This window comes from Anolis sagrei, chromosome 2 (genome assembly GCF_037176765.1).
Source record: "Anolis sagrei isolate rAnoSag1 chromosome 2, rAnoSag1.mat, whole genome shotgun sequence".
Lineage (NCBI taxonomy): Eukaryota > Metazoa > Chordata > Lepidosauria > Squamata > Dactyloidae > Anolis > Anolis sagrei.
Genome location: NC_090022.1, coordinates 97,771,807 through 97,797,808, shown reverse-complemented (window position 1 = coordinate 97,797,808; position 26,002 = coordinate 97,771,807). Strand labels below are relative to the sequence as shown.

The 26,002-nt window shown below is 39.4% G+C and overlaps 1 protein-coding gene across 3 annotated transcripts in view; it reads right to left on the bottom strand.

Moving 5' to 3' along the window:
* Positions 1–280: 280 nt before the first annotated feature.
* The window catches only part of RBM27 (RNA binding motif protein 27), a 44,145-nt gene continuing 18,423 nt past the window's right edge, over positions 281–26,002 (bottom strand). For all 3 annotated transcript variants that reach the window (XM_060765160.2, XM_060765161.2, XM_060765162.2), the window contains exons 6-21: positions 25,704–25,964; positions 24,521–24,751; positions 21,968–22,102; positions 20,838–20,987; positions 15,665–15,812; positions 13,654–13,807; positions 12,603–12,869; positions 12,319–12,459; positions 9,406–9,528; positions 9,057–9,131; positions 8,758–8,922; positions 6,804–6,908; positions 6,511–6,702; positions 4,682–4,768; positions 3,972–4,082; positions 281–3,482 (exon numbers count right to left, since the gene is read on the bottom strand). In XM_060765160.2, the coding sequence (XP_060621143.2) occupies positions 3,396–3,482; positions 3,972–4,082; positions 4,682–4,768; positions 6,511–6,702; positions 6,804–6,908; positions 8,758–8,922; positions 9,057–9,131; positions 9,406–9,528; positions 12,319–12,459; positions 12,603–12,869; positions 13,654–13,807; positions 15,665–15,812; positions 20,838–20,987; positions 21,968–22,102; positions 24,521–24,751; positions 25,704–25,964 (2,432 nt within the window). In that variant the 3' untranslated portion in view covers positions 281–3,395. The remainder of the gene's footprint in view (positions 3,483–3,971; positions 4,083–4,681; positions 4,769–6,510; positions 6,703–6,803; positions 6,909–8,757; positions 8,923–9,056; positions 9,132–9,405; positions 9,529–12,318; positions 12,460–12,602; positions 12,870–13,653; positions 13,808–15,664; positions 15,813–20,837; positions 20,988–21,967; positions 22,103–24,520; positions 24,752–25,703; positions 25,965–26,002) is intronic.

Here is a 26,002-nt window from a genome sequence, read left to right as displayed (position 1 = left end):
ACAGTCTTTTTTGCTTTTCTCTAATATTGAGTCAGGTTATGAACAATATTATTCTATTTACTCTTCTTATAATAACTATTAATTCTCTCTCCTCATAATTATTTGCTGTTTAAGAAGGGACACTATTAATATTTGCAACGCAAATGTCCTATACTTGAGCATATAGTATTACTAAGTGACCAGCTCCAAATGACTTTAAGCCATACTTCTAAGAAATCACACACGCTGCTGTGCCAACACTCACACTTCACATCCAAGAAGAAATCAAGCAATACAACTGTTTTAGTGATTATAAGTTTTTTGGAATGGTTATTTCTCCAAATTTCAGTTCAAATTGTTTTACACCTTTTTTGTTGTTTATAATTTTAAACCATTCCATATTATCTCTTTATTGCAAAAAGTCAACATGCATCTTAGAAATTCAGAGTGTAATCAATAAAACAAACATTACATGTATGAATTTAAATGTATAAACAGTTAGAAATCCAACAATATCTCCTAATATACTATTACACAAGTTCACAATCTTGTAAAAACTATAGTACAAGTTTACTATACACTGAGAGGAATTTAATATTCCTTTTCACATGATTTTGCTAAAAACTGTTGAAGCATCTCCACTGTTATGTGGGCATACATTTTTCAAATCAGTTTTTAGATGCAGTCTGTTTTTTATGCTCAAGGATTAAAAAAGAAACAAAAAAATTACACCACAGTTAAACGGACACTTTATATACTAGTAGCATTCGCATTTGTAAAGCTTTAGGGTAGTGACTCACTGACCATTTCTGTTGTTGCATTTTTCTGCATTTCAATGGGACTACACATTGCTAAGTGGTCGGTGAGATATACTTCACATGTGGTAACGTTTTATTTCAGGTCAACTTACAGTTCTCAAATCACTTGGCAGGTATAGTTATGATACTATGATATTGGCTATGGCTTATGAATGTGAAAGTGATAATTTCACAGCTATTAGAAATAAAGTGTTACCAGAAAAAAAAATTACCTAGTAACACAAATGGTGTCCTACTAACCTCTACTACACATGACCTAGGGAGATACACAGCCAAGTCAAAATGAAGGTCACTTTGAACTAGTTTCTCCTTACCCTTTGTATTAACCAAGTTACCACTAGGATGCCCATTACTTATATTCTCGGTAACACAATAGTATGTTTTCATTACATGAGTTCAGGGGCACCAACTTGGTTTTGTGCTTCTGATCTGAGAAATCACATTTCAGATGTCACTAGAGGATTGATGTGAGTCAAGATACTCTTGTAAAAATGGGAAAAAATGATTAAATAAAGTCTCCCCCAGTTGGTTCCCCCTCCTCTTTCCATGAAAAAAAAAGGCTAACCCTTTGAGCAGGGACATTCATCCTGTTCTGAACAGTGCGCTAACAAAATGTTATTTAAAACCATATGAAAAGGAATCCCATCCAGTCTAACTAAGCCAAAGGCTATGGAAATCTCTCTTACAGCTTCACTCAACCACTGTAATCTTCCAGATACAAAAATACAAGAACTCTTATGGAAATCTAGATGCTTGTAGTTTTAGTACACAAAAAAAGCAAAAATATTTACAAAATTATACAGCTTTAAGAAAAAAACCCTGTACAGTATATATACACACACATATGTAAATCCTTTGTTCCCTCCATCAGTTGATTAAACTGTCCGGATTCAAGCGTTTTGCTGTGATGGGTCAATACATGGCCACATAACTGAGCCATAGGCATTCAAACATTACAGGCGATGGGAGAAGAGAGAGCAAGGCTTTGCCCTCTCAGGGTGTGCAATATTCGTGCTTCTTTTTCACTTTTATAACTGGACTCACTGGGTCTATTAGAAATGTAGCCATTATCTAAAAAACAAAAGGCCTTCACGTAATGGGCAACCCCCCGCTGATAAACTGTACTCCTTTCCAAGAATAACCTCTGGAACCTAAACTGATACTGGCTGGGAATTCAGACACCACAATACCCACAACAGTATCCAAAATAAAAAGAATCAGAAAGAGCGCTTCATTTTATGTAGCAAGTCAGGACTTAGAACCTCAGATACACAGAGAGAACCTGGAATCAGTAGCGGTAATACACTTGGATGAAAGACGTCCTGATTTTTCTATTTGCTTGCATCAATGTTTCGATACCACAGGAGATGAGAGTTATAGATTTTTCCTACTTCTTTGATTTTAACATTCAGAATGTGATAGTATAACCTTCTACACTAGGATGCACTGTCTGTGGCACCGTACAGAGGCACTAAGAATGAAGCCAATGCCCTACAAGGCAATGTGTTTAGGATTAACAGTAACCAGAGATCAAGATTTGTTTTCATGGTCAGGTAAAATATAACAATTTGGTTTATGCTACGATCTGCACCAGTAACTGTCTGGTGCTTTAAGAAAAGTTGAATAAAAATCAAAACAATATACAGATAAAATGTTTCTAAGTAAACCAGTCTCACCTGTCTCTCCTCAACATAAAACATTCAATTTATAAAGGTTATTGTGTGTAAGCACAATACCACTCCATCAACTGATTTAGTATCCATTATTTTAAACTGTATATAGTTTGATTTGGGGCCTTCTGAGCCAAAGAGAACATTAATTGTTCAGAATGCTGTACTGACCTAAAAAGTGAAATAACTAATTTAGTCTCGGAAGATAGATGAGTTGGCTCGTCAAAAAGGGCGAACTCATATTAATCAATACTGGGTGTTCATGAAGCACTGCTGTGTGTTCATTTCGAACATGCATGTGCAGGAAGGAGGCCCACAAATGTCACACTGAAACAGTTTTACAGTGTCAGATATTGTCAATTCCCATCTGTGCTATCAGGGACTAGTTAGTTATAATTGTCTTGCACTATAAATCTGTTAAGAATTAGGCCCCTGTTGGAGGAATGTAGGAAAACTATGAGACTTTCAAAATGGAGAAGTTAAAGCTACTTAAGTTAAATAACTTACATTTTAAATCACTTAACAAAGGGATTTTTGAATTAGCAAATTTCAATCAATGTTGATGCACAAATTAATTTCACAGAGAGCTCCCATTTCAGGTTCCATATTACTAAATAAAGCCTGTAAACTCATTCGGAGATGAATAAAACAACCTTTGTTTTAAAAACACCATGGACATGAGCCTTGAAAAATGGATACACTTTATCTTTAGGGGATCATAACTATCTTTACAATTCTGCATTAGCTTCGGGCCTTTGGCTGACCATAGGGATTCATTTGCTTATCTATCAAACTCACACTTTCTCCTTTGTGTATATGAAAAGAAAAACAAAAACAAGTTTTTTTTTGGCTCATTGACTTCCTTTAAATATTTTTTTAAAAGCTGTAGTTCAAACAATTCTAAAATTATATGATTCCACTTCAAGTTTCATCTTCTCCAGGAGCGAGATTCATCTTCATCTTCATCATCATCATCGTCATCTTCGGGCAAAAATAAATCAGAAGTTTCGGTCTCCTGAATAAAATATGGAATATTGTGTGGTAATTAGAAAAGGGACACCAATCCAAGATGTTACTATCAATGAAACAATTTTGCCAAGTTAGCGATTCCAGTATGGTACTATTTTTTCTTGAATACTTTACAAATAAATACACACACTGGTCAAATCAGAAGAAAAAATGTAACAAAAACACTGAGATAATTCAGGTTAGGTAGTAAACTGTGTGCAATTCTAAATATGGCTGTGAACACTCTCCATCACATCACATGCTGTATAGTTACTTTCATTCTATACCTTTGGTAAGAAAAAATTAGGCACAAAACAGAAAATGGAAACAACCTACATGTTACAAAAGTATCATGTAGTGCCTTTGAGAAGGGGGGGGGGGATATTTTTGTCTGAAGTAGCCTCTAAAATTGCTGTCACCAGCACATTTAATATACAACGAAACATGATGTTCCAGTAGCTTTGTAAGGTTCCATACACAAACCCTGGTCTCATACCTCTTCCTTGGGTTCCTCTTCCTCAGTTTCTGTGGACACAGAAGGTACCTTGGGTTTATGCCACGATATCTGAAGTCGGCGGTCTTTGAATTTCAACCCTTGGTTGGCAGCCTAAAATGGGGAATGAGGGGAGGAACAGGAGTATTGGGATTGTTCTTGGGTACATCCCATATGTTGACAAGGCAGGACGATCTCCACTAAACCTAAAACTTAAGTCTATTGAATGTAAGTCTTCTCTTCTTCTGAAAGAAAAGAACTAGTGGTTTTACAAAAAGAGCCTAAAGAAGTGATTTCTCTTAAAATGGAAATACAAGAGATGTCAAAATGTATTCAATACTGGAATACCGATATTGTTTTTGCTTTGATTAGAAAAAAACCCTGTTGTGTACAAAATGAAGGTCTAGGTGTACATTAAGGAGCACTAGTCAGAGACACATTGCCAAATATATGATAAAGAACCTTCAACTTCCTACTACGAAATTGTAGGTAGATTTGTATGTCTATTTTACTCTCTAACTCAATTTTTCCCTGATAATTTTAGTTTCCAATGGTCAGCCTGGGAACTGCATTAAGAAAATGGTTTGTGTTAACTATAAAAATCCATTAAATATTTGATAGCAAAGTAAATCTTTGAATTCAGTGTAGTGTATCTTAGAGAATCAGCACACAGCTTGGTTTAAAATGTCAACTATTTGTATCAATGAACTTACATTTTCAGCTTCAGAGCGGGATTTAAATGTCAGAACAACGCTTAAAGGGGAATCCTCCTCTTGAAGGCCTTCAATATCTCCAAATTTCTGTAAGACACACAATGTAAGGATTGCACGTGCTCCTTCAATCTGACTCAGGCAAAAACACTATGACACACTGAGAGACAATATGGCATAGTTTTCAGAAAATCTGAGCAAGATGAAGGAGAGCCATGTTTCATCCTTGATCAAAAAAGCTGAATACATGACCCTGAATCCAGCCACACTCTCAAACTAGGTTCTTTGGAAGATGGGACTGGTTTATGAAAGTAAAAAAGCAGAAGTAATTTATCAGTTGTGTTGAAACAGGAGTGGAGAATCTGTGTCATGGATTCCAAGAGTTTTTTTTTTAAATTAATGTTATCTAAGAAAATATATTAGTGATATCACACTCCTGTTAAGGTTATGAAAGTGGCTATCACACAATGAAACCTGGCAATGTTTTTCATTACCTGTACATGGGATTACAGTTAGACTTGAAAGGTCAGGTGTGAAGATTATACACACACATATATAACAGGATGTTTATATACTGTGTGTATAACTGTTTTTTAAAAGGATTTTGCATAGCAGTATATTATTAGCTCTTATATATAAAAAATGGATTGTTATATTTATAATTTTTTGAAAGATGTTTGTCATCTTTTGTTCAGTTTCCTTAATGAAATCTTCCACAAAATTCTACATTTCCATGACAAAACAAAAAGCTCAAGCCAAGTTATATCCTTATCCTGAGGGGGGGGGGGGGAGTATTGAACTCAGTAGAAGTCCTGTGACCAGCCAAAATGCTGATTGTCTCTAAAAATTCATTTAATCGTGAATTTTAAACTTGTGGCCTGCGTTTTAATCATTGTTCTGTGTATTTTAATATGTATTTTATAGAAATATTTTTAGTATGTATTTTTATAGAAGCTTTACAATGATTATGTGTTTTAACTACGTTGTAACCTGCCTCAATCTACGAGGAAAGGCGATTAAGAAATGCAATTATTATTATTATTATTATTATTATTATTGCTACTACTGTTGCTGCTATTATTATTATTGCCAAAATCATTTACCTGCTTCTATGGAAAAAAAGTTGATATAGTGGCAGTTGTTCTAATATGAGCATGAGTTTCACTGGAAAGTGTAATACCACCCTAGAGTGATTTCAAAGTAGATAATGATACAAAATTGGACAGCACCATTGGGTTCAGGACAGTTTTACTGAAATACATCAGAATGCCTTTGAGAGTGTTTGGGGCAAGTCTGTCTAAGAAGTCTTCCACAAATCAAAGATCTAAGAGGCAGGGCAAAGATATTGACTGGTGGCCATTATTTTCCACCAAAAGATAAATTAAGTACATGGAGGTATAAAGCACAAATGCATATCAATTAGGAAGTTAATTAGATTAACCATAAAAACAATCAATTTATGTACTCAAACAGAAGGCAAAATGGACTGAGCACCCCTGGCCAGAACTGTTTGGATTTCTGATTTAAACATTTTTTAATACCTGTACTGACACATAATAGAGAGAAAAACCAAGTTGAAACAAGAAATTCATTTATGTTTCATATGTGCCTTATATGCATATCCTGAAGGTCAATTTATGCAGAATAGTTTTAATAATTTATTCACGAAACACATTTTGTGCAGTGAACTATCAGAAAGGTAAGATACCACTCTTTCACCCAACCAGATGGACAATTTTGGATTTTAGAATTCCAGATATATAATGCTCACTCTTTAATACCTCTATATTATTCTTGATGGCACAACAGAAACTAGAAAAAAAATGACGTACTGAAAAATGCTGAAGGAGTTCATCTTTCTCCTCTTCCACAAAGCCTCCGATGGTCAGTGCTTTGGGACGGTGGTCCACGACCATGTGATTCACTGTACCTCTACCTCTCCCTCCACGCCCCCGTCCTCGGCCTCTGGTCTGAGAAGACACCGCTTTACCACGGCCAACAGGCAAGATGCCTAAACGGGCAGCCTACATGCATAGATACAAAAGGAGAACACTTCAACTTCCACAGACCTTGTGCTTTATACTATATACAATGCTCAGGACAGTAAATAACAATGAAAACTCACCTCAACTTGTAACTGGGTCAGCTTTTTCCTTAATTCTGTTGTGTCCTCCCCTGAAGATAGTCTTTTATGAAAGTCCAGCTCTGCATCCAAAAGTTCCTTTTGTGCCTTCAAAAAGGTTAGGTGAGAGAGACAGAGAGAGAAGCAAATTTATTTTTACTTTATCTATATAAATAAAAATGTAATGTTCGTTTGTGGGATTAACATAACTCAAAAACCACTGGATGAATTGACACCAAATTTGGACACAAGACACCTATTAGGCCAACGAGTGACCTTCACTCATAAAAACATTGGAAAACAGAGCAAGAGAGACTTAAAAAGCCAAAAAACAAAAAAATACATTACAACGCATACTCAAAACGGTGCAAACACACGTATATACACAAATATGTATACACACAGAAAACACATATACACAGACTGGGCCATAGCAACGCGTGGCATGGGATGGCTAGTTATATATAAACCCATATATTACATGAGGAATCCTTCATGTAACACAATTTTCACATAATCTGGAAGCCTTTTAAAAAACAAACAAAAATACCCTGAAACGAATAGTGTATTTGGTATCTGGCAAAAATATACCATACAATAGTTCTGCATGAAGTGACGAGGGAAGTGCCTTGGTATCCAGTACAATTCTATGGTCAAGTTCCAGCAAAACTTCCAGTGAAAGTTGACTATAGAATTGTACTGGAGGTCTACAGAGAACAAGCATTATTTGGCTTCTTCAGAATATCATACTCTATGACATTCAAAGCTCTTTGCATATGAATTAAACCAATGAGGTTTACTGTAGTAATAAGCGCTGAGATAATTTTTCTCTAGGATTCAGATCCTATCCCGACCCTCCCCAAATAACTGAAGTTCTGGAACTGAAAGTATAATGTAACCATGACAGAATAATCTCACAGTGCTGATACTCAGGATGAACAGAGAAACCTCAACTTGTGCGCAATGGGCACATTTTGAGCAATTTGCAGACTCATTAGCAATCTGAAGGGTATGGTTTTGAGTTTTAATTTTTTTAAAGAAAAAAACACCTAAAATAAAGAGGCATTTTTTCTAAATCTAATTCATCATGTATCTTTTCTAATACCTAAAACAAAACAATATTTCTCTAAACAATAGCAGATGTCTGAATTGCTTCAGTAAGTTCAAACAAGCGGATTAATACATGTTGCTACCTACAGTGTGAACAGAACGTTATGAAGTTGCATAAAACAAAGGGTGCACCATTATTATCACTGGATGTTTTTCAGTATTGATCTCAATTATGAACATGATACACAGAACAACAGTACTGCGTGATGGTAGCATTAACATATTATAGTTGGGTTGATTTGCATTAAGGCATGAGCACTGTTCATGGTAGACAAGTTTTAAAAACATGTCTATTTGTGGCAGTTTCGAGCACTGCTTCATCTGTTGTGGATGAAATTCTCCCACAGTGATATCTCCTCACTGTGTTTGAAGACATGGAAATAATTGCATTTTACTGCATTTTCACAGAAGAAGTAAGGATCTGAGCTGGTGCTACAAGAAAACATTTTAAAACATATTTCAAGTGGCACAATCAGCCACCCTGATCAGGCTTCACTAGTTTAGACCTTAACTACATGTGTCTTACTTATATGTAATGATCATACCACCGATTTTTTGTGTCATTCTCAGACACAAAATGCCCAATGCCCAAGCAAAGGAAATTCGAAATGCGTAACACCTCCTTCATCCTATTTCTATCAGGTAACTTTGATGCTTTTTATTTCAAAAAGTTATCACTGAAAAACTGCTTATGGATCCTGGTATTTTGAATGAGAAGCCCAAGAATTTTCTCAAATAGCCCTAAATGGTAGTCCAAACATTTACAGGTCTAGTTCTCTATAGAGAGCAGACCAATAGCAGACTTCAAAAATACGAGCCCAGTTTGTGTCAAGAACGCTCCACTAACCTCTGTTTTCGACTTTAACTTTGATGTCGTTGAAGCAGGAGATGAGGTTTTCAATTCATCTTTCAACTGAGAAATTTTCCCTGTTAGTTCTTTCAATGTCTTCATGAGCTCTGCTCTTTCCTCTGGTTTCATGTTTTTATTCTTTTCTAATTTTGATATTAACATCTATAAAAGTCAAAATAAAGATACCACATTAGATTGAAAACACTTCATCCAAATCTACCCAAAATGCTTATATTGTGCATCTTTGGTATTACACCACATCCAGTTTAATGTTTATGTTTTTTTTTGAAACCAACCTTTTGACATTCTATTTGTTTCTCAAGCATTTCCTGTTTTTTCTTCCTCATGTCTTGTTGCAGTTTCATTGCCTCCTAAGCAAGAAAAAAAGACACGTTTTAGTGTGCTAGATGGCACAGCCAGGAAAGGCATTTTAAATCACATTAAGGTTGAAAGAAATGCCACTCAAGTGAATTCCTGAAGGAAAAGAATGCTCCACCTGTTGAATATAGGCGGCTTGATGGTCATGAAAACAAGTGTCCAGCTACACTATAACAGATGGATCATTCAACATTAACAGGAAAAATGTCACACATCATATTGTATTTTACAAACTTACAGCTAACAGATTGCAAAAAATGCAATTACCTGCTTCTTTTTAAGAACTTCTTGGACATCATGTGATTTGTTTCCTGTACCAGATTTCATAGATGTCTTCATGTTGGAGGAACTGTAAACCATTTTTGTGTGGCCAGCTGATGTGGGGAATACCTGAAAATAGCAATATCATATATTACAACCCCTTTACTCAAGGTCTCTGTAGACAACCCAGTTAAAGTGCTCTGACACAGTCCTTCTGAAATATGAGTAAAATGGTAAGAATGAGGATTGTGACATTTTTCAGGATATTTTAAATGGATTAGGAGAATGTTGGAGGAAACAAACTTCTCAAGCCTCCTTTATATGATGTTTTTCTGTTTTATAATGTGTCATTTTATAACCTGAAGTATATGTCTTATTTGATTTGCAGTTTCCTTATCTCTATATATCTAAAGCAGTGGGAGGGGCTGAAGGGCACGTGACTGACTCAGTGGCAGTTTAGATTAATCAGGTTTAAACAGGATGACCGTTAGAGAATGTTGGTTGAGGAATGACTTCGAGAAGTGTGTTGTGCCTTGAATGGGCTTGAGTATAGAAGTCTGTCAGAGTGCAGAAGCTCATGTTAGGAAGTTAGAAACTGCTGAGGCTTGTGATTTATTTGAAAGTAAACTCTTAAAGATAACATACTTTATGAAGAATCTGTTAAAGATTATAAGTTCAAGATACAAACTCACTGAAATGTTACTGATTTTTTAAACTCTTGACAAGAAAAGTACCCGTATCTTTAAATACATGAAGTTATCACTAAACCAAACTTGTTAACTTTAAAAGAAGTCTGCTTGTATCATTGTCTCCTGAAAGCAAAATATTTACATGCCCAGCGATCATAATTACCAAATAAACTCTGCTAGCCCAATTAGATTGTGATCCTAACAGTTCATGGTCAATAACCCCGATGGTCAGCTATCCTAACAGGTTATGATCCATTTTCCCCAATAGAAGAATTATGATAAAAACAACCTTAATCATATAAACTATCTGGCAGCTCTTTTGAATGAGAATTAAAATATTCAACTTGGAATTTAAGTATCGCTCTCATAACTGCATCAATTATATATTTCACAGAGTATGTATGGAATAACACGCCTACTGATGCTCTTATGAATTTTAAGGAAATATATTTCGAGTTTGCCTGGCAATAACAGAGAACTTATTTCATTTGGGTAATTGATGATGCGGGTCTCACTGTTCTGTTTCCTGAACTACTCCTGTAGACCACACTGCAGCAACTGACCTGCATTATGATGATGATGATTATATTTATACCCTGCTTTATATCTCCCCAAAGGGGACTCAAAATGGCTTGACATAAAAACGTTAGTATAAAATTTAAAAAATATGCGTATGCAACCATTAAAATCAAATTAAACACAAACAACACTAAAAAAAACCCCACAGTTAAAGGTGACAATAAATTGCATTCCCAGTCTGTTGTCCCCTGGGAAAGGAGTCCCAAGTTCCAATCTTTGAAGACTGTTGAAACTATGAACTTTTGCTTCCCAGCTGCTATGCTTGACCTGGACAATGTTATCACTATGCAAAACACAAAAATCTTGCCTAAATACAGCAGAACTAAGAAAGATGAGAAAATCTTCCTTATTTTAGGATTCACCAAAGCTTAGAGAAGACAATGATGCTGGGGAAAATGGAAGGAAAAAGGAAGAGGGGCCAGCCAAGGGCAAGATGGATGGATGGCATCCTTGAAGTGACTGGCTTGACCTTGAAGGAGCTGGGGGTGGTGACAGCCGACAGGGAGCTCTGGCATGGGCTGGTTCATGAGGTCAAGAAGAGTCGGAAGTGACTGAACTAATGAACAACAACAACACTGTAAAATTATTGCAGTTTGACATCGATTTAACTGTGATGGCTGAATGCTATGGAATGACAGGAAGCTGTAGTTTTATCAGGTCTTTAGCCTCCCAAGCCACAAATCCCAGGGTCCCATAATATTGAAACCTGCCAACTAAAGTGGTATCAAATTGCATTAGTTCTACAGTGTAGATGCATCTTTGGATAGAGTATCAGGAACTGTATAGCCACTCTATCTTTGGAGACCTTGGCAAGGTTATGGGATGGGAGCATTGAGAGTTAAGTGACAATAAAACTACCCCTCCCAAAAAGAAAACAGTGGGAATCCCATCTGAAGTGGTGAAATAATCTACTTCAAGTAGCACTGTGAGGGCATACTTGATGTCTCAATGATAGATGCAAGCATTAAAAAACTTTTAGCTCCAGGAGGGGATAGAAGTGAAGAGACATAACAGTACCCTTTTAGCTCACCAGGAATTTAAATGTGTGTGTGCATGCCTTTAAGTTGCCCATTGACCAACAGTGATCCCATGAATTTCATAGGTTTTCTTAGGCAAAGAATATTCAGAGGTGGTTTTGCCAGTCCCTTCCTTTGAAATATAGCTTACAGCAACTGGTATGCCCCACTTATTATTAATCTTTACTGAAACAGCTGAATATTGTTTTACAATCCGTATGAACTGTTGCATCCTTGTTGCATGTGCACCCATTCATGCATTCTGAATCTCTCTCTCACACACACACTTGGGCAGAGATGATATAATGGAACAGGCTGGAACTGGTATAAATAACCTGAAGGTAAGAGCATGCTAACCATGTCACTTGACAAACATTCTGAATTAGGTAAAGGCTTTGACTTGTTAGCCATTTCTTGACATTACTGAGAGAACCAAGCAAAAAACTACATGGTTAATATATAAAATATTTTCAGAATTTAGGATTATGAGATGGTAAAATGCAGTCAAAGGGTTTAAGAGAACAGGATTTCAGACACTTGCTCCATCAGCTGGCACAGCAAACAACCCAAGAATACACAGATCTCTCCTCCGTGCCAACTGGAGTATACATGATTTGACACACATGTCCACAGACCTGAGCCTCCTCTGCAGATGCACCAGACTGATTCAGCATCAGATGTTGAGGGTCTGGCTGACTTCCACCGCTGGCTCCAAGCCGATGCTTAACAGGAACCTTGTTAAGGACATAGGCACCCGCTGGCATTGGCTTAGTCACCTGTACAGATGCATATTAAACAGAAACAAAAGTGAGTGTGCATTTGAAACATTCCCTGTTTTGAAGCATCATAATAAACCCAGAGCATTCTTTTAAAAGCTCAGGAAAAGACAGACACTCAGGTTTGTACAAGGGCACTATACCTTTGGCATACTGCTGTGAACTGTTACAGCCGGAGCCTGTGTTGGCATTGGATGCTGCAGGTGAAGCTGGTGAGGAAGTGGTGGAAGCGTCTGCTGCTGGTGCTGCTGGGATGGCTGCAGTGGCTGCTGCTCACTGTTTTCCCGGTGCCACAAGACCCGTATAAACCGATTGTTCAACACAGCCTCTGTGCTCGAAATAGCTTTTCTGGCTTCATCGTTCGTTGAATACTGAATTAGAGCAGCTTCAGGGTCATTCTTGAAAGCAACCTAAGCATTTAGAGTATACAAGTCAGCATTACTTAATGCTACTATGTAAGAAAGTTCAGTAATTAAATAATCATCATTAACAAAAGGCTTTCACTCCTAATTCAGCTGTCCAATGTACAAACATGAAAGCTTACAAAGATATTGTCAAAGGCTTACAAATATGTTAATAGATGCCATTTACATATAGTGCCCATTTTCCTAATTTCCCAAAAGACAGCATTAATGTAGTAGATACTTAAAAACCAGCAACTTCACAAAACAAAAATAATTACCTCCAATTAATTAAGATATACCCCTTTAAAATAACAGAAATGATACTGAGTCATTCCATGTGATTTTTGGATAGATGACCAACATAGTAGTCAATCAAGGTAGGGGTTATCAGACTACAATTCCCATCAGCCCTAACTGCCAAAAGTGAGAAATGTCATAGTGCAACACCCTCTGGAAGGTCATAAGTTGCACACCCCTGCTCTATACTTGCTCTACAAGAAAATAATTCAGTAGAATACAAAGCAGGCATTGAGGCAACCATTTAGTAGAAATATGCCTGGCACATGAGCTGTTATACTGAACACAATTACAGACTCCTTCAGAGTCAGGAATCTAGTTTCAGACTATATGCCCCTATTTCATAAGGCACTGTTCTATATGTTGAACAGGCCACACTGTTAGGTTGCTTATCCTAAAATTCAGTAAAATTAAATGTTCTTCCTGGTTTTACAACTGGCTCTTGTCTTGCACACAGGTGCAATACTGTAGCATAATCTACTAGAAGACGTACTTGGATGTTGACAATTGTCCCAAATTTGCTGAAATGTTCATTAAGTTGAGTAATATTGTTGAGTTCCGGTGGTATTTTACGAACTTCTAATTTTGTGTTTGTATACTGATTCTTCTTCAGAAATCCTGGTTTATTTTGGTTGTTATTTGCTTGCCTAAATGAAATAAAAAATAAGATTTGCAATATGCCATTAAGATAGGAACCCCCTGTGGCTCAATGGGTCAAACCCTTGTGCTAGCAGGACTGATGACCAACAAGTTGGCAGTTCGAATGGGGAGCGGGGTGAGCTCCCATCTCAGCTCTAGCTCCCCATGCGGGGACATGAGAGAAGCCCCCCACAGAATGGTAAAACATCAAACATCTGGGCGTCCCCTGGGCAATGTCCTTGCAGATGGCTAATTCTCTCACACCAGAAGCGAATTGCGGTTTCTGAAGTCACTCCTGACACACGCACACACACAGCCATTAAGGATGTTATTTGCAAAACTGTGTGTTTGGAATGTGGTTCTTGTACACTTGTGAACCCTCTCATGATTAAAAAAAGACGTCTTATGACAAAAGAGCACTTAGTTGGGATGCACCGTAATGAAACGTATAGTCTCCTTAAGGAAAAGGAGCATGCTGACAGAACAGCGTCAGTGAAGATTTATGGGTTTGCAACTGAATTAAGCCTCCAAAGGAGAAAGATAAAGGAAATCTTGTATCAGTGTTAAAGAAAAGGATAATTACATTTAAAAATAAAATCTGTGTGGCTTTGCAGCAGAGATGTTCTCTGTAAATCCCTCCTCCTTTTCATTACACATCGAATTTTAGCATACTCTTTGTGTCTGAAGGCTCTGTTTTGTGATGAAACATTTCAAATTTCATAGAAACTTTACATTTATAAAGTTTAAGGGACTTGTAAACGAGGTGTACGATCTATGGCTGTTACTTTTCTTTGGGAGTGTTCCAGGAATGTGGATTGCACTGCTTATTCAAACTTTGCTGTTCTTCAGCTGGATAATGTTGTTTGGTGTGTTTTTAGTAGTGAGAAGTGACAAAGTCCCAATTACACGGTTCTTAGACCAAATGTTAAATCATATCCAATTATTCAATTTCTATCTTTTCAGCTTGTCTCTGAGAGACATGATAACAGTTGGGACAGAGAGGTTTAAAACAACTCTTGAGATAAGGAAATAAGATGAATGACATGGTAAATTTCAAATGGTTGAGAAAGATCACAAGATTAAACCCTCTGTGTTCTACTCCTCATTGATCTGGCGCTGACGTTTTTGTGTGTACTGCTCACTGGCAGTAAGAAAGCTTTAGCTGCCACTGTCTGCCAATGATTCTAACACAGATAGCTGAGTCTCATTTCTAACAAAAAGTAAAGAAACCGCAATTTCATCTTTCTTCTCCAATCTAAAGGAAAGTGTGCTTGGCTTTCCATGGTTTTCTGGCAGATTGGTCAAGAACTATGTTCTGTCTTATGTGGCACATAGTAACCTTATGGGGGAACTTCTCTGGGGGAACAGAGAGAAAGTTAAACTGTGAATACATGGGAAGGATCATGACATGACAGTAATTAAAGATGGGTAGATCACTATAATGCACATGAAACTACAAAGTAAAAAAATTGTGGCTTTTTCCAAAGATTCCCTATAATATTATTAAAAATGGAAGACAAATTATTTATTGTTTCTTTTGTTCTGCATATGTGCTTTCAAGTTTGTTCTTAATCTGTGGCAACTCCATGAATTTCATAGGGTTTTCTTAGGCAAAGAATACACAGTAGTAGTTTAACCCATTTCCACCTCTGAAATATCAGCTAAACACCTGATGTTCTTTGGCAATCTCCCATCCAAGTATTAAGCAAAGCCCACCCTTCTTGGCTCCCAAGGGCAGATGAGATCTGGTGCCTTTTCGGTACTATTTTTTTTTTTAATTCCCAAATTATTAGGTCTAATAATTTGATAAAAGAAATGAGCTAATTGCAGTTTGCCAAGTATTTGTCAGCAAATTAAGTTCTTACTTTCCAGCCCAGGGTTTCTTTGGACATGGTCCTTCTATTGTGTTTGAAATTCGCTTCCTGTTGTCCGGCTCAAGCACCACCCTGGACATGTTGCTGCTGTTACTTGGAATGCCAACCGGCGGCTCAGTCTGGATGACAATGTTAGCAGCTAGGAAAAAAGCAAATGTTTGCTCATTTTCAGTAGGCTGGAAAACATTTTACATTCATAAATTATCAGAGCAAGAGAATTTAAAGCAAACTTTTAAAAAAACGACATTGATTTATTCAGTAAGATTCTGAATTCTCAATATTTCTGATAAGACCCACAAGAGAAAATACAAAAAAATATGGGATGAAACTTCAGATTCTCAGGCTGGTGACACCTGCTGCCAAGGTGTTCTTTCAAGATGGAGGTCTGCGAAAAATGCAACCCTCCGAAATGCCTAATAATTCCTAACATTTCAGTCAACGAATTAACATAATGGCAGTGTACAACATTCTGAATTAAAACCAACTGCTGATCCCAAGTCAAACTGGCTCACTGAGGTCCATTTATACTGAACATTTAATGCTGTGACAAGATAATCAATTCCCACAACAAAGGCATGAAAGAAAAACCTTACTGCACACCAGTACTCTGTGGTTTGTGTCATCACCATCCAGGTCTCAAAGTGATTTCAGGATTTCCTATGTAATCCCCTGCATAGCGAAACCACTTTCTTCAGTACCGGTTTGAAACTGCTTTATGGTTAGTGTAGATGAGGCCTGAGTCAATCAGTGTTGGCTAACTAGGTTCCTGCTGATTCAATGGGTTTACTCCAAGTTACTGAGAATGCATTACATCAGCAGTCTTCTATTTCAGTTATCTGGTTCACAGAAGCCTCCAGTGATGCAATGGGTTAAACCCTTGTGTCAGCAGGACTGCTGACCGAAAGGTCAGCAGTTCAAATCCAGGGAGCAGGGTGAGCTCACATCTGTCAGCACCAGCTTCCTATTTGGGGATATGGGAGAAGCCTCCCACAGGATGGTAAAACACCCGAGCATCCCCTGAGCAATGGATTTGGAGACAGTCAATTCTCTCACACCAGAAGTGACTTGCAGTTTCTCAAGTCACTCCTGACACGAAAAAAAAATCTGGTTCATAGGTTTAACAGTTTCAATATTATTATTATTATTATTATTAACTTTATTTGTACCCCGCTAGCATCTCCCGAAGGACTCGATGCGGCTTACACGGGCCGAAGCCACAAAACACAATACAATAGAAAACATAACACAGCAATAAACAAAGCAAATCAAACAATTAAGCAAAATAACCACAATGACAATACATCAAGACACTATTAAAACTGGTTCGGCCAGCGCAATGGGGTACAGGGTTAAAAGTGCTGAGATGGCAGGAGGAACGTAGGATTAAAAGTGCGGTGTGCAGCAGCATTAGTTGTGCTAAAGTGCATCTAGGACTTGGGATGGGGATTCCTAATCTGCGAAGGCACATCGGAACAGCCAAGTTTTTAGGTTCCTTCTGAAAACTGCCAGAGTAGGGGCCTGACGAAGCTCTTTTGGAAGGGCATTCCAAAGTCGGGGGGCCGCCACAGAGAAGGCCCTGTCCCGCGTCCCCACCAAGCGCGCTTGCGACGTAGGTGGGATAACGAGCAGGGCCTCCCCAGATGACCGGAGCGAGCGTGTGGGTTCGTAGATGGAAATGCGGTCACGCAGGTAGGGTGGTCCCAAACCGTTCAGGGCTTTGTAGGTGAGCACCTGCACCTTGAATTGGGCTCGGAAAATAAATGGCAGCCAGTGGAGCTCCTTGAACAAGAGGGTTGACCTCTCTTGGTAATGAGCTCCAGTTAGCATCCTGGCTGCTGCCCGCTGGACCAATTGAAGTTTCCGAGCCGTCTTCAAGGGCAGCCCCGCGTAGAGCGCATTGCAGTAATCCATTCTAGAGGTGACCAAGGCGTGGACCACCCCGGCCAGATCCGCCTTCACGAGGTACGGTCGCAGCTGGCGCACAAGTCTCAGTTGTGCAAAGGCCCTCCCGGATACCGCCGACACCTGAGCCTCAAGTGTAAGCGAAGAATCCAAGAGGACTCCCAAACTGCGGACCTGTGGCTTCAGGGGGAGTGTAACCCCGTCCAACACAGGTTGCCACCCTATACCCCGATCCGGTTTACGATCGACCAGGAGGACCTCTGTCTTGTCGGGATTGATCTTCAGCTTGTTCTTCCTCATCCAGATCGACACAGCGGCCAGGCACTCATCCAGCACCCGAGAAGCCTCCTTGGAATTAGGTGGAAAGGAGTAGTAGAGTTGTGTGTCATCCGCATAGAGATGGCACCCAACTCCAAAACTCCGGATGACCTCTCCCAGCGGTTTCATGTAGATGTTGAAGAGCATGGGCGACAAGATAGATCCTTGCGGGACCCCACAGGTCAAAGGCCAGGGGTCCGAGCAGGCGTCTCCCAGCTTCACCAACTGGGTACGTCCCTCCAGGAAGGACCGGAGCCACGACAGAACCGTGCCCCCAAGGCCCATCCCAGAGAGACGACCCAGGAGGATACCATGATCGATGGTATCGAAAGCCGCTGAGATGTCCAGGAGAACCAACAGGGTCACACTCCCCCTGTCCAGCTCTCTACGGAGGTCATCCACCAAGGCGACCAAGGCTGTCTCGGTGCCATGACCAGGCCTGAAGCCAGACTGTGCCTGATCTAGGTAGTTGGTATCGTCTAGGAAGCCCTGGAGCTGCGAGGCGACCACCCGCTCCAGCACCTTACCCAGGAAAGGGAGGTTGGAGACTGGTCTGTAGTTATTCAGCACCGTGGAGTCAAGGGAAGCTTTTTTGAGGAGTGGACGAACCACTGCCTGTTTCAAACCAGATGGAAAAATCCCTTGCTCCAACGATGCATTGATAATCAATACAAACCAGTCAACCAACCCCTCCCTGGCTGATTTAATGAGCCAAGATGGGCATGGGTCTAGAGGTGAGGTGGTCGCCCTCACAGCCCCAAGAACCTCCTCTACGGTTTCAGGAAGAACAAGCCTAAAAGAATCCCACAAAATTGGACAAGCAGGTACCTCCGTCACCTCTTCAGGCACTGCGATGGAATTGGAGTCGAGCTCGAGGCGTATCTGGGCGACTTTATCTGCAAAATGGTGTGCGAAATCGCAACACCGAGCTGCGGGGTCGTCAGGGACCTCCTCCACCGCAGGTGGGTGGAGGAGTTCTCCCACGACCCGAAACAGCTCCGATGATCTATTTGCTGCAGATGCTATACGAGCGGTCGTGAATGACTTCCTGGCCGCCCGTATGGCCACGGAGTATGCCTTAAGAGAGGCTCTAGCCCGTGTTCGATCAGACACATCTCGAGATTTCCTCCATTTGCGCTCTAGCCCCCTTCTCGTATGCTTCATCACAGCCAGCTCCTCGGTGAACCAAGGAGATGGCCTGTCACGACGCAACGAGATGGGGCGTTCGGGTGCGATCATATCTAACGCCCTGGCCATCTCCCCGTTATAGAGAGTTACCAAGGCGTCGATAGAATCGCCAGGCTCCAAGGCAGGAAGAACCCTAAGATTCCTCAGGAATCCATCCGGATCCATCAGTCTCCTAGGGCGGACCATCTTAATTTGTCCTCCACCCCTGCGGAGGTTTAGGGTCGCAGTAAGTCTAAATGTGATCAGATGATGGTCAGACCATGACACTGGAAGGATGTTTTGATCTTCCACTCTGATCAATTCGTCGTCCGCCACAAAGACAAGGTCGAGAGTGTGCCCAGCTTGATGCGTGGGGCCGGATATTATCTGTGACAGTCCTATGGCCGTCATGGTGGCCATAAAGTCCTGAGCTGCGCCAGATAAAGTGGTCTCGGCGTGGATGTTAAAGTCTCCCAGCACCACCAGGCGCTGGGAGACCAAGGCCGAATTAGAGACCACCTCCGCTAACTCAGACAGGGAAGCTGCTGGATCTCGGGGTGGACGATACACCAACAGGAACCCCACACTGTCACGGCTCCCCACCTTCAAGTGGACACATTCAAACCCAGAAGCTTGCGGGACAACGCATCTGGTCACGGCGATGGATTGCCGGAAGACCACTGCGACCCCTCCTCCCCGCCCCCCTTGTCTAGCCTGCTGATGCACTCCAAAACCTGGTGGGCACAGCTGAGAGAGATTTACTCCCCCCAGCTCGTCCAACCAGGTCTCGGTGATGCATGCCAGATCCGCCCTCTCATCCAGGATCAGGTCCTGGATGGCCGCAGTCTTACCATTAACGGATCTGGCATTGATCAGCAGGACCTTTAGACCAAGGGGGCTGCCATGGAGCCTACCACTACCTACCTTCTCCAGGGTCGCAAGGACTCTGTTGCGCTTCTCCCTGGGATGAATACCCTTCCGAGATTATTAAAGCAGGGGGAATTAGTTTAACACCACAGTCAAGATACACAAATTAGTTGTCTGGTGATAAGAAATGCAGGATACCCTGTATCCTTAACAAGGTTCCTGGCATCCCATCAAACCACATGGCTTATTATTAAGGTTAGCACAACCCAAAAATTATGCAAAAAGTATACTGGACTGTAATAAAACAACATACTATGGGCACGTGGTTCCACATCATTGCTAGAGTTGTTAGGTTACTAAAAATAAATTTGCACATATAGTTTTAACAATGTTCTGTGCAGAGGTTTCAGGATCAAGCTATTATTAGATCAAAAATATGTCCAACTCCTGATAGTGGTAAAAATGGATTGTATTCCTAAATAAAAGAAAAATGAACAAAACTCGTAAAAATACTACATTCATCTGGACTCCTTCTAGGTCTAAGTTCATTTGTAGGACTTCCCACTGAAGAGAGAGAGAGATTATTTCTGCTAATCATAACCCTATCCCAATGCATTATTCTCGTGGTACCCCCTTAAACAATGTGGAAAATGGTATCGAGATAACTGGGAGCTCATCTACCTTCCTCCAAATTTGTAACTTTTTTCCAGTGTCTAGAAAAGTGGCTTCACCTTAAACACTCTTCAAGTTAAAGATCAGAAAGAAAAAAAATGTCTGTGTAAAAAATATAAAGACAAAAACACCCTCTAGCACTTTAATATGCAATGACTTCATCTTCTGATTATACACAAACTTTACAAAGCAAAAAACTGAAACCCTTCAACCCTGGGCTCAAAAAACAAGATCTTACCTCTTGGATTTGTATCCATCTCCCCAGATGTTAATCCAATAAGATTAGGACGCTGCATTGGTGTTCTTGAAAAGAATTGCCTGTACTGAGATCTACCTGTACTGGTAATACTAGGGGCTTCCGGATTATAGCCATCTGGTTCATATGTATCTATTGTAAAAAGAAAAGAAAAGAAAGATAAAGAATGGATTACTGATTAATTAGAAATTCTGAGGTAAATAATTCTGCAGTTAGTTTATAATTTTTTTAATTATTTTCATCATAAATAGAACTCAAGATAGCAACAGGAGATTACAATATGCAAAATAACAAATATCATTTATAATATTTAAAATTTAAAACGAACATTTATCTCAGTAAAAATATTGCCACTTGTTGTAGTAGAGCCTGTTAGTAACACTGCAAGTGTTAGTATGGGTGTCAGAAGGGGAAAAGGAGTGTTCGTGAGCTTTGTGTTAATAAATTCTACTTTTGGACATACTCCTGAGTCTGGCTCTTTAAGGTGTCTGGGTTCCGACACCACTAGTCAAAATATAGCAAGCAAAGTAAATCTTGAACCTGGTGAGATATGTTTAAATCATAATAATCATTATGTTAAATAGCCTTACATATTATTTTAAAAATGCTTCAAATGACATTTCACTAAGTACTTCATCTTCACATGCTTCATGAAACATTCCAAATTAAGCTCCATATAGCAATTACTAGATGAAGTCATCAACTTGGAAAAACACTAGCTTACTAATTGATCTACCTCATAAAATATGGAGTTGCATCATTTTTGAAAAGAGGTCAGGGATAGTATAATTATGCATGAAAGTCAAAGCCAAGTTATTACGGAGTAAACACTTGGGATTAGACAATTTCGTCATTTTTTAAAATATATATATTTGGATTTCAACAAAGAAATTTTCAAAAAAGGCACACTGATGACCTAACAATATCACTTAATTTTTTTAAAAAACGAGAAGATAATATCATCGAAAAACAAGTAAAAAGGAGACTCTCAGTGAATCTGTCAAGTGAGCTACATCTCTGCAAGAATGCACAAGGTATATTGTACTGTGTTATCAACCATTGATAATGAAGTGCCAGTACACCACAAAACGTTGAAAAGCACATTTACTTACGTTCTGATACTGAATATAGTAGGTTTTGGGGTAATGGAGGAGGTAGTCTTGCTCCTGCTGGTGCAAGGCTAGGCACTGTAGTTGTCCCTGGCTGGTCGCGACTGTTGATCAAACTGGACTGTGATAAAGGAGGCCCTGGAATGAAACATTAGAAGTTGTAGAATATCAAGACAGGCCATTCACTTTGGGATTTCTATGCTAAATACTCTAGTTTGTATCCCCACCATCTCTCCCTCTGTTTTGTTATTTCAACATTAGTTTATCCACAAGAAAATGTGTCCTTCTTGTTCTTATTACAAATCATCATTATTCCCATCATCATAGCTATATCAAATGTTTTGACCCACTCTAGAACTCAAGGCAGCTTACAAAAGTTAAAACAAACATAGTTAGAATTTCACAGTCCTCAAACCCTGTATCAAGCAGAAGCTCCTCAATCTTGACTTCAAAGCTCTCCATGGCCTTGTCCACAACCTCTCTATTCTTGTACGCCAATACATCCCTGTCTCTTACATCCATGTATTCAGTCCCAATCATCTAAGTTCCTGTGTTCTTTGTAATACCTCTGTTCCTTTTTTTGTTATGCTCAAATCTCCTCCTCAAATATCTGCATAATGCTACTTTCTCCATTCAAATCCCACATGTGAAGGCATTTTTTTCTGTGGCATCTCTAGCAGAATCAAATAGTATGACAGGATCCTATGCTTAGGATCTGCCATATGCTATGTTATGAAGTATTTATGCTGATATATCATACTGCTACTTTACATTTAATGTGCAATAAGTAGTTTTGATCATACTTGCTACTGGGAATTGCAGTAGGGTTTAGTAGCTGCCAGCTGCAAATAATTGTCTAGCCAGACGCTGATACAGTCTATGGGTGAGGGTGAATTACTGTTTTGTTTTGGGACCAATCTGACATTCAAGGTCATTCTCATGTTGCGCTATGCCTCTAAATAGAGCAGGACTGAGGAGAGAAGAGGTCTGGTTGATGGGACATTTTTGATTATTTACTACAGTAAATGCCCTAATTGATAACTATGTGAATGTACATATGTATACTCCAGTTTTGAATTTTTAGTTTATGCAGCTATCTAGTCAAACTGAGCTTTTACTTTGTCCTTGCAAAAAAATGAAAAAGTAATGGGAGAGGGAAACCAAAATTAAAAAAATGGATTAAGACATTTTCAGTTTCTGTCAACTGATCTATTTCATAGTTCAAAATATATCTTTCAAAATTACAATTCTACTTGACCTTCCACCACTTATTTTCTTGTTAAAAGTTAATGACTCTACTTTTGTTTAGCTAATCTATTAAGATAGGCAATTACTTCTATAGATACTGGCTACATTCAAAAGGAAAATAAAAGAGCGTTTTCAATAATGACAAGCTTTATGATGGGCTTTGATGCCGAAGAGGGTTGCCAGCTGAATATACGAATCTGTGTGAAGTAAACAGAACTATCTCGAAGTAAAAGATTTCAAAATTGTTGCCAAAGGCCACCCACTGTACCCCCCCCCCCCCAAAAAAAAAACCCATGATGTGTTCTGCTATGCCTATCTCTGCCTTTAGCTTCTACCAAGGAGCATCTCCAGCAAACATATGGTTATGGATTCCATACCCTTACACATTCTGCCTGATTCCTAGTTCCCAGATGAAATTTAATTTAATTTTAGTGCGGTCTTTGGCACAGATACATTGATATAGATATAGAACTGCTTTTATCAGTAGAACTTGGATGGAGAAGGCTGGTTCTCTCTCACTTCTCTCTGTCACTCATGATGTGCCATCAAACTTTGTGCTGGAGTGCTCACAAACTCGCTGAAGCATGTTTCAGGGCTACACGAAGAACGCATAATGAAGCAATGAACATCTTGTTGCACTATCAACAATCCACTGGTGTCTTGCTGGAATTAACATCACTCCTTTTCTATTCTAGGTATTCTTACCTAATAAAGACACCACTCCCAACTCTACAGAAATTCTCAAATCTGTCTTCAACTATGATTTTTATCAACAACAATTTCTACTGCTCCAGCTACTAATTATATATTAAACTACATTTTTGCAAAGTCATGTCTGCAAGGTTTTTAACCGTGCAGTGGGTTAAACTGCTGAGCTGATCAACTTGCTAACCAAAAGGTTGGTGGTTCGAATCCGGGGAGCAGGGTGAGCTCCCACTATTCGGCCCAGCTTCTGCCAATCTAGCAGTTCAAAAACATGCAAATGTGAGATCAATAGGTACCACTCCAGCAGGAAGGTAACGGTGCTCCATGCAGTCATGCTGGCCATATGACCTTGGAGGTGTCTACGGACAACATCGGCTCTTTGGCTTAGAAATTGAGATGAGCATCCCACCCCCCCCCCCCCCCAAGTTGGACACGACTAGACTTAATGTCAAGGGGAAACCTTTACCTTATCATATATAGATCTAGAATCTTATATTATTACATTTTATAAAAACAAAGTAACATTTATATTTTATAATTTCCCTGTTACTGTTACTTGGATTATGTAGAGCAAGCTGGAAGATCATAAATAACTCTTCTTACTTGGCATAGGAATCCGAACAGGTGGCGGGGGCCGAGGATGCACTTGTGGGCCTGGCATTCGCATGCTGTGAGCTGGGCCTTGTGTGGGTGCCATCAGCATCCCAGGAGGAGGAAGTCCCGGTGGTGGTGGAGGAAAAGGAATCATGCTGGGCAAAGATACCTCGTCTACGACTAGTGGGTCGTTTCCATGGTCAAACTGACAGAGGTCACCAAGGACACAAAAACCACGCTCTGTTTAAAAAAGAGTGTTACTTATAGGATACATTTGCAATAACTGTTGCTAATGCTTTTATGATTAGCTTGAGATTCTTTAAATGAATTTTAAAACAGAGAGGGCTTTGAGATAAATGATACATTTACTCATTAACAGTAAAACATTTCCTGTAGGCTGGATCTAATCCCATCAGGATTCCAATCTTGATTAAGACACAATCCTGCTAATGGTCTAATATTGTTTCTGACAAAAAAATATCTTCAGCCAAACAGAATGCCTTTCAAAGCATTACTTTCTTAAGCACAACTGCTGAACAACACATTAAGAAATGATCAGGAAAGAATCATTATCAGAATAATGCAGATGGCATGCTTCATGACACCACACAAAACAGGTGGCTTTTCACTAAGCACTGTAGCCCTTCATGTTGTTTAAGTTATAAATTAACATTTTACTTGACATAAATATTTCAAAACATTTGTTGTATTTACGTATACAAATTATTATTGAATACTGTTTACTGCAGTTAGCAGGACTGGCATTTGGAGCTAATGTAATGAGGTGTATACAAGATCAATGTTGCTGTTCTGCAGATCTTTTTGGCTCAGCACCATTGCTACCTATCCACCTGGCCTCTCCATGCCTTCTAACAGTGACAAGGTTGAGGAAATGATGAGCATTTTCCACTTAACCTGAACTTTCCTATGGGCGGTTGCGCAGACAGGTCCCAAAAGAAGAGAGCAATTGGACAAGCAGCTGCAACAGTTGGAAAAAAGGACCTACTGAAAACAATTTGCTAAATAATTCCCTCAAACCTGGAATCAGGCCTGCTTGAAGAGACCCACTTGTTCAGCAGTCCTGGCCCCAGAGAAATGCCTCAACATTAAATGAAGAACATATGGTTGAATTCATTTGGCTGAATGATACCCAAAAGAGAAGTATGTAAGCTGACCAAGAAGGAACTCTTACCATCATAATCTCGACAACGCCTCTTTGGCGGTGCATTCCTGCCAAAGGAATTAGGAGCAGAGTGATTGCCGTAGTAATTTGACCAGCTTTCTGTTGTGTTTTCAGGGTGGTGAGCAGGTGCAATCACAGTCACAGCACTGGGAATACACTGTGCTCCAGAGGAATACTGCTCAGTAGGGTTAATGGAAGACAAAGACACTGAGTTGTATGAGCTCTCCATGTCACTCCTTTCACATTTGAATTTAGCTCGTTCTCTGTGCTCTGTTTGGAAAAAGAATTCACAATAAATACTATGTTCT